Here is a 9,715-nt window from a genome sequence, read left to right on the forward strand (position 1 = left end):
GGCCGGCCGGCCGCGCTCGGGGTGCGGTGGCGACTCCGGCAACATGGCGGCCCGCTTGGAGTCCACTCGCGGCCGAGCCGGGTGGGGAGCGCGCTGAGGGGCAGGAGACGCGCGGTTCCCCGTGGGTGCGGGGCTGGGGCCCCCCTCGAAGTATTGCAAGTCGAGGTGCCTTTTAAAAGTGCTTCGTAATCCTTAGCCTCACTTGGGGTCGGAAGTGAGGACGTGGCTTTTTTTCGCGGGGGCAGCGGTGGGGTTGAGGATGGGGCCGGGCGTCGCGCCTCTGAGGTTGGCGGTGGGACCGAGCTGCCTCTCACTGCGGCCGGTCGCCTCTCTCCGGAGGTAGCCTTCTCCGGAAGTCCGGGAAAGAGAAACTTAAAGACGGTAATGCTCGTTGGTGTCTCAGACTTGAGTCTGAGAAAGTCGCTTGAGATTTAATTACATTGATTCTGCAGATAGGAATAGAATGTAACTAAGGTTTGAGCACGTAGTTAGTGAAAACTTCACACTTCATGGTATGCGAAAAGGAAGAAAAGTACCCATGTATGTACCGGGTGTTTTGCGTACATATCTTAAGGCTAAACTGGAAGGTAGATAGTGAAACCTAGGAGGTAGGTGCAAAGACATAGAGAGAGATGAGTAAACTCTCCTGACAGTGTATGTTTATCCTTTTTTCAATTGTTTTTAAAATTGTCTTCACTATGTCTTGTGCTCAGACAGCGTATTAGTAGGTTGTGGAATTGGGATTTGTGCCCAGGTCTGTGGGTTTTCTAAAACCTGATCAGGAGCATGTCTTTTGTTATGTACAGTCGAATAGGGCTGGTTAAGGTATACATACATTTTAAAGCAGAAATTAGCACATACCGTGACAACGCAAAAGAGAGAAGAAAGATAAGTTTGAGGTAATAAGCAGGAGAAACACCAGAGGTTTAAAACCTGCAGTCTCGTATGATTGGTTATTCTAGTTAACATTAGTTAAGTAATGTTTATGTAGTTAACATTGGTTTTTCGGCCGAAGAATGCCGAAGTGTAATGATTTTTATCACGGCATTCATAGTCTACAAGTTCCCCTCTAGTTTTAGTATTTTATAAAAGTTTGATAAAGTACATAGTAAACTTAATGTTTTGTTAGTTTCAGGAAGATGTAATGGTAACATTTCAAAACGAGGGAAGTAAATTGCAGTATAATACTGGGAATTCTAACCGCACTATTTTTAAAATGATAAAGCAGAATATGTTTGTCTCCGACTTAATTTAGCAGTTTCCTTTCAGAATTGTAATGTGTGTGTAAGAGAAGGTTGGAAGTATCAAATTAATTGCCTTTGTGTAATTGAAGTGCGTGCAAAGGAGGTACGTATTTTCTGGAAATCATAAGTGGGTGTGGTGTGACAGGTAGAAGTTTAGTTCATTGTAAAGAACATTTGAGACATTTCACTCCGCTACACCCATCATCAAGCACAAAGGTTTTTGAACAGCATGTTTTATGTATACAAACTTAAAATTTATTTCTACTTTATGAACCCTCCCCCCCAACCGTACATGTCCCAGTCTTTCATAAGTACTAATGGTGAAGTATTGAAAGCAGTGCCTCTGCAGAACTATTTTTTAGGCAGGAGCAAAGCAAATGAAAATGTTTGGAGGCATCCAGTTGCTAGGAAAATGAATAGAGCCCAATTCTTTTTTCCTTTCATTTTGCTGCTTTTACTCACTGGAAAATAGAGCCCAATTTTATAGTCCGTTCTTCTCCAGAAATTGAATTATGGTGATAAGTACTTGTTTCTGGACTGTTTGGCCTAGGATGAACTATTGACAAATACCTTGTTAACTTGAATTATATGCACGTGAATATGGCCTTGTAGATGTTGTCTCCAGTTGTAGAGGATCCTGTTAAGAGTGGATCATTTATGAATCGAGAATCCCTGGGAAATGATCTTTTTTTGCAGCAGAACGGGCATCATCAGGGCTTGGGTTGAACCTGTTAAACTACTACTGTTACTATTAAAAATCTCAGGGTTTTATCTGATGTTTGAGGGTAGTGATTTTCTCATATGTAGTGTTGGTCTTACAGCAAAGCCTTTTCTCAATATTTTAATGTATTAAGGATGCTTTGAAATGCCTAAATCCTTAATGGCTGTGTTTGTCTTTCAACTAGTTGTCCTGTGAAGTAGGGTTGGTTAGATAGATACCATCAGGCACTATACTAAGAGTGACCACTAGCTTGTTTGGTTTTCTAATGCGTTTACTTACAGCTTTGTAATGATTGGAATTTCTTAGTAAACCAGTTTATAAAGTTTTATCATTTCTTTGAATTAGTAATTTTGATGCTGTATGTAATACTGTTCAAAAAGATAAGTAATACAGATTCAGATAAGATACCAATAAAATCATTGATTTCATGCATCTCTTCCCCCAACTCCCCAGAAACCTGTGAAGGTCGAAACAGCTGCGTTTCCTGTTTTAATGCTAGCACTGTTAATACTACCTGCTTTTGGATAGAATGTAAAGGTAAGAAACTTTGGGGGTGCAGAACTGTTTTGTTATAACATTTTAAAATACAATTAACTCTTGAACACTTGGAAGTTATGTAGGACACTTAGGATATTGTGCACTATTTATTTTGCAAATCCAGTACTCCTTTAAAGTGCCAGTTGCCTAGCACTCCTCCTGAAAATCTCTTTTTGTCTCCCATCCCCCCTTTAGATTCCTGAATACTTGATAACTAAAGCTCAGTAGTTTGTTTTTTTGTGAGATGGAGTCTCCTGTGTTGCCCAGGTTGGTCTTGAAATCCTAGGCTCAAGCAATCCTCGTAGCTTGGCCTCCCTAGTAGCCAAGACTACAGGTGCGTGCTTCCTCGCCTGGCTTTTTTAAAAGGCTGTTTTAAGGATTAAGAGTACTTTAATAAACTGAAATTAACTGTGAATGAAGGTTATGTTGAAAACTGTTTGAGACATTGATCTACAGATGTCCTGCAACGTGAAACACGAAGAGACCTGATGAAACTGTTGGATGCTTAGGTATAGAGAAGAATGAGGGGGGGAGAGTTGATCTTCTGTGCTTTTGTTAATACAAGAGGTAGAGAACTAGCAGGAATTACATTGAAATTCAGTAAGGTTCTTAGTAGAACCATGAGATTACTGCATAAAGTATTTCAATTCTGTTTTTTTAATGTAAAGTGGCTGTACTTTCTTATCAGTAAAACAATCTAGTCGTTTTGGTGGTTTTTTGTTTGTTTTAGGTAGAAAACCAAAGCTACATAAGTTTTTTTATTTGGTAAAAATTTTAATAGTTCTAGAAATTATATCACTACGTAAATTTCAAAAGGCTCTTTAAGGTATGAACTAAATTGGGCTAAATTAACTTTTTAATTATAGAAGTGTCTCCTTTTTAGGTCATAAAATGGGATTTAAGGGTGTTCTCTTCAACTTTATGTGAGAGTATGCAAGAGTTGGTGAATTTTGGAGATGGAATGCTCTACTTTAAGATTTGTTGGGAAAGGTTCTCCCCCTGTTTACTAAACCTCTTAATAAAACCCTGACCACTTCAACTTACTGTTTCTGCCCCCCCCCCCCCTTTTTTTTTTTAATAGGAGTTCTGTATTCTTAGTAGAGACAAGGTCTCCCCATACTGGTCAGGCTGGTCTCGAACTCCTGACCTCAGGTGATCCTCCCGCCTTGGCCTCCCAAAGTGCTGAGATTATAGGGATGAGCCACCTGCCCTCTTTTTAGATGATGGTTGCCTTTCTTGATTGTACAGTAGTCTTTCCACAATTCTGAGATCTAAGTGTTGCAGATTTATTTGTTCCGTATATTAATGTGGATTTTTAATGGATAAAAGAGGGATCCTGTGTAATCTCTAAGTTAATGGGAAAAGGAGATTGACAGGATTTTATCTGTGAGTTTAACTTTGGGTCAAAACACCTCTAAAGTTGGTTGTTGTTTCACCCCCCCTCCCAACTTCTGAAGTGTTTGGGTTTGATTTCCTAGAGCTTAGTAGCAAAGTCAAAGATAATACAAATGGGTGGTTGATGCTGTTTGTCTCTTTTTTCCACCTCCCCTCCCCCCCCATCAGATGAGAGCTATTGTTCACATAACTCAACAGTTAGTGATTGTCAAGTGGGGAACACGACAGACTTCTGTTCTGGTGAGTATTCATATTGGCTGCTTGGAAGCTGACCACAGAGAGGTGAGGAAGATCGTTGCCTCAGAAAACCTTGTTTCAGTGCTTTGTTTGAAGCATTGCCATAATTCTCATCTTGTTAGAATTGGAATATGAATAACATATTCATGTTGATTGATTGAAGGATGCTATTTGAAGTGTGATTTAGCTACAGTGTGGATGCTGTAAGTGTAGATGCATTTTCTGCCCCCACACTTTTTTTTTTTTTTTTTTTTTTTTTAAGCTTTTCTAGGAATTCATCACAGTTTAGACCCTATGTATCTTGCAGGTCTGGAAAACCTCATTCTGGCACTTTTTGTGTTATGATACTGGGGATTGTTGATTGTTACATTTAGTCTGCAACATAGTTGGTGCTATGGTTAAATGAGCTTTTCTATACCCATCAGTTTTCTGTATTTTAATCTGGGTAACTTGATTGCTGTTTAACCTTTACTATTCGTCCAGCAAAATGTTAAAATTCTACTTGAAGCTGCCGATTTTTCTAATGAGATTATAAATCAGTGGGAAAGGCATGTTCCTAATTTGATGCATAGATAATAATTGAATAGAAAAAGATTTTTGTGGAGTGTGTTTAACCTTGGAAGACTACCGTTGACTGTTTAATTTTGGTAGGGGTTGCCCCATCCCAGTGTGAATTTGGTAACTGAAGATTTTCATTAGTATTAGATCAGTTTTACTTTACACGGGGTGCATAATATAGTTTGGTGGTACAAGAACAAACTTTTTTTGAGACAGTCTCTTTGTTGCCCGGGCTGGAGTGCTAAAATCCCAAATGACAGCCCCGACCATCAATGACTGCTCTTCCTCTTTCTTGCTTACTTTGGTGAAAATTCCTCCCCTTCTCCGTATCACTCTACCTCTCCTCCTCTCAGTCATGAAGTCCTACCCCTTCTACTTTCTAAACCTATTTGCAAACATCTGCACCCCTTCTACTTTCTAAACCTATTTGCAAACATATGGCGCAATCATAACTCATTGCCACTTCGTATTCCTGGACTGAAGCAATCCTCCTGCCTCAGCCTCCCCAGAAGCTGGGATTACGGGTGCATGCCACCATAACTGGCTAACTTAAAAAGTTTTTGTAGAGATGGTGTCTCACTATGTTGCCCAGGCTGATCTTGAACTCCTGGGCTCAAGCAGTCTTCCCACGTTGGCTTCTCAGAGTGGTGGAATTACATGCTTGAGCCACCAGACCTGGCTCAAACATTTTAAAAACATTTTTAATAGTTATTTAATTTAATTTTATTTAATCTAATATTTATTAATTTAATTAATAAATAAATTAAATAACAGGTTATTATAATATTAATATAAATAATATTAATTATGTTAATATAAAAATACTATTAATTTGATAATTTAATATTTATTTATTTAATATTTTTATATGTGTGAGATTAATAACTGTCAGACCTGTGGTTTTGTGATACTGCTTAGAGACAAGATTAAGTGATGAAGATTTTGTTATATTAGAACGTTTTGAAAACACTGATTTAAAGGAAACTGAATTTTATAATGCCCTGCTTATTTGATGATGTACCAAGTTAGAATGAGTTCTAAATTATACCAGGTAGAAATAGTTCAGCTATGAAGGACCATAAACCCCCAAATTACAATGGTTTAAGCAATGGACTGATTTACTTTCTCTCATGTAAAGGAAGTCTGGGTAGAGTTCAGTTCAGTCTGCAACCGTTAGGGATGAGCTTCTTTAGGTTTTCACTCTTTCCACCTTCTCCAAAAATGGCTTTGACCACTACTGTCCAAGGTGGGGTGCTTATGTTCCAGCCATCACATTGATTTTTTTCCTGCCAGCAGGATGAAGAGGGAATGAAGAGGGCTTTGTATTTACTTTAAGGATGTTTCCTAGAGGTTTAACGCATGATGACCTAGTAACTGAAGATAGGAAATGAAGTCCCTTTTCAGGAGGAAGGGAGGTGTTGATATAAATTGGTGATCTATTTCTTTTTTTTTTTTTTTTTTTTTTTGAGACGGAGTTCTCGCTCTGTCGCCAGGGCTGGAGTGCAAGTGGACCCCGGTTCTCAGCTCACAACAGCTCCCCTCCCGGGTTTATGCATTCTCCTGCCTCACCTCCGAGTAGCTGGACTACAGGCGCCGCCACCTCGCCCGGCTAGTTTTTTTTTTTTTTTTGTATCTTTTTGTAGAGACGGAGTTTCACCGTGTTCGCCCAGGATGGTCTCGATCTCCTGGACCTCGATGATCCCGCCCGTCTCGGCCTCCCAAAGTGCTGGGATTACAGGCTTGAGCCACCGCGCCCGGCCGGTGATTCTATTTCTAAAGAAGAGGAGACTGGTATTTGGGGGCAACTGTCAGTCTCTTCCACAGGTAGTACTTAAGTGTTGTAAAAATTGTAAAAAGTGGTACTCAAATGATTGCAGGTCAGGAAGTAGTGTTATAGATTGTGATATTTTAAATAGCTTTGAGGTATATGGTTTTTCTTTTTTCTTTTTTTTAGTAGTGCCCACAGCCACTCTGGTGCCAACAGCCAATTTTACAGGTAATTCAAGATGACCATTTTCTTCCTTTTCCTTCAGTATTTTTAAGCTCTTGATGGATTAATTTTAAATAATTATGTAAAAGTTGTTAGTATAATTTTAAAGATGAGTAAAAACTTAAAGTCTTAGACCACAGCAGTTAATGTTAATCTCTACCTTTTGTGACAGTGACACATAGCTCCAGTGTTTTATATTCGGTGAGTATGAGCAGATTTGCTGAGGCTGTGTACATTGAGTCTATAAAGTACTTTTTATAGATTTAGTGGAAATCTTGGGAAATATAGAAGCTTAAAGCAAATTATAATTATCATCCAGAGCACCCCAAAATGTTTTCAGTGATTAATTTCTTCTAGTCTTTTTTATATGTGTATCTAAATAAATACACTTTTTGTGATATTGTACGATAATGCTCATGCATCTTTGTATTTCTTTTTTTTTTTCTTTTTTCTTTTTTTATTGGAGGTGAAGTCTTGCTCTGTTGCCCAGGCTGGAGTGCAGTGGTGCAATCTTGGCTCACTGCAACCTTCACCTCCCAAGTTCAAGTGATTCTCCTGCCTCAGACTCCTCAGTCGCGGGGATTACAGGCACCTGCCATCATGCCCAACTGATTTTTGTATTTTTAGTAGAGACACGGTTTCACCACGCTGGCCAGGCTGGTTTTGAAATCCTAACTTCAAGTGATCCGCCCACCTCAGACTCCCAAAGAGCTGGGATTACAGGTGTGAGCCACGGTGCCCAGCCTGTATTTTCTCTCTTAATGTAAACATTATGGTATACACTTAACCCATCCTGCTCTTGATTGGAGAGTTAGGACGTCTCTCACTCTCCATGCAGTGAACATCTTATATGGAATTGCATTTGTATTTATCTCTGATAGGATTGAGTCAACAGAATTTCTAGGTCAGAGGGTATGATTATTTTAAGACTTTCCAGAAAGATTTATTATTTTCATTCCTGTCAACCTGGAAAGTTTTTATCATGCCCTCAACAGCATGGATAAGAACTCCTTAAAATTTACTAACTTGATAGGAAAAGTAAATGTTAAATACTTAACATTTTACCAATATTAAATGCATCTATTCCAAGACAAGTACTAGGGTAGATGGTAGGGATAAGCCAGCATTTTGTCTACTGTAGGAACAGTGAAAGATCTCAGCACAGCAGGTTGGGAAATTTGTAGGTAGGTATGTGTATTGGGTGGGATGCAGATGTGATAGCTTGATAGTGAAACGGCACTGGTAAAACTTGGAGAGAGCCTCCCAGGTGGAGCTGCAGGTCAGCACATGTGGAGGAGATGTGAAGTAGTATAGTGAGGTCACAGAGTGTCCCATCCTGTGCAAGGTGAGAAGGAGTTAAGTTGGTCTGTCACCAGGGCAAGAGCAGAATGGGGAAGCACCTTTGTATGCCTTGATGGTAGACTTGGATGTTATTCTGAAAGGTTTTAAAGTATGTAGGTCATATGATCAGACTTGCATTTTAATAAAAGAGCTTATTTTGGCATTGTGGAGAGTAGGTTGGAACGATGCCAGAAGGAACTCAGGAGATTAGATAGCCAGTTACAGTAATTCTAGAGGATAGAGGTGGGCTGCAGATGTTTGCAAATAGGTTTAGAAAGTAGAAGGGGTAGGACTTCATGACTGAGAGGAGGAGAGGTAGAGTGATACGGAGAAGGGGAGGAGTTTTCACCAAAGTAAGCAAGAAAGAGGAAGAGCAGTCATTGATGGTTGGGGCTGTCATTTGGGATTTTAGTTTAAGATGCCTAGAATCCATTTAAGTGGGATCTGTTCAGTATTTAGGAAACTGCAAGTCAGGCAAGAGCTCTTGGTTAAAAATATAAATTGGCATAGATAGTAGTGTAGGCACTGGAGGAGCATATAGAAAGAAGGGATGGGGCTTGAGGACCAGACTCTAGGAAACGGTAATGTCTAAGGGCTAGGAAGAGGACAGGGGAGGAAATAGGGATGGGTAGGGTAGTTAAAAAGCCCAGAGAAGTATGTGCAAGAAACTAACCGTATGTGGTTATGGGTGTCGTTTTTCAAAGGAAAAAGTAGTCAAGTGCTATAACAAGGACAAGAACTCAATCTTGAAACACTTGGGCGGCGGCGTGTGGAGCTGGCTTGGACAAACTTTTGCTAATCAGTTATGAGTAGCTCTTACCAGCGTGTTCAGTGATACCATGTTGGTAACTTGAAACTGGTTACCGTGGAAATAGTCATGCCATGGAAGTCTGCAAATGATACAAGACTTATTTTGAGCTGATGATTATATGGTGGTGTGCTTGTAAATGTTTAACACTCATTAGAAGACATTGACTAAGTAGGATGTTGAAGGTTGCTGAAACCAGAGGTGTTTGGAGAAAAGTAATTTTCAGAAGGTTGGTTATGAAAAGAAAATGGGGTGCAGAGAGTGGGGGAACAATTTCTTCAGAACTGTTGTTCATTTCTTCAGAACTGGGTTCACTCTTGATATAGTTCTCTGCAGCTTTCTCCACCCTGGGTCCTCCTGTGAATTGCCATGAGTCTTTTGTGCTATAGCTCTCTTTGGTGCTGTAAAGGTGGAAAGTGGCAAGGGCTTATCTGCAGAAAATGCATCAGTTGACACTAGTTGAAGAACAAACCTTTAGGCGGTTGCTTTTCCTGGCATGTGTACCTTCTGCCAAAGAGAGCAAGTGAGAAATGAAGGGGCAGTTAAACAATGCAAAGAGAATCTAATTTATATAGAAGGGTGTATAATGAGGTTAATTATAATGGCCCTCCTTCAGTACAAATAATAGAATAGCCAAAATATGTCAGATAGAGTGGAAAATGTTTATATGAAGTGGAAGATAAACTGTATTAAGCAATTGTAGTACAATTGTAGCTTTTGTTGTATACGTGCCTAGAAAAATGGCAGGAAGTAACCTTTTACTCGGATGGGACTAATTCAGTATTTTATGGCATTTTCTAGATTTTCTTACCACTAATAGCAGCTTTTATAACTTAAGATATTTTTTTGTTACCTTTCCTAATGATTTTTTTTTTTTTTTTTTT

At 39.4% G+C, this 9,715-nt stretch overlaps 1 protein-coding gene across 3 annotated transcripts in view; it reads left to right on the forward strand.

The window, feature by feature from the left end:
* Positions 1-9,715, forward strand: part of CD164 (CD164 molecule) — a 17,080-nt gene continuing 7,365 nt past the window's right edge. Inside the window, exons 1-3 of one of the 3 annotated variants that reach the window (XM_017878724.1) lie at positions 1-2,502; positions 4,066-4,137; positions 6,647-6,688. In XM_017878724.1, coding sequence (XP_017734213.1) covers positions 2,319-2,502; positions 4,066-4,137; positions 6,647-6,688 — 298 coding nt within the window. In that variant the 5' untranslated portion in view covers positions 1-2,318. The remainder of the gene's footprint in view (positions 2,503-4,065; positions 4,138-6,646; positions 6,689-9,715) is intronic. The other 2 variants (XM_017878725.1, XM_017878726.1) reach the window with 2 other exon arrangements.

The sequence above is a fragment of the Rhinopithecus bieti genome, unplaced genomic scaffold, assembly GCF_001698545.2.
Source record: "Rhinopithecus bieti isolate Rb0 unplaced genomic scaffold, ASM169854v2 scaffold_11508, whole genome shotgun sequence".
NCBI lineage: Eukaryota > Metazoa > Chordata > Mammalia > Primates > Cercopithecidae > Rhinopithecus > Rhinopithecus bieti.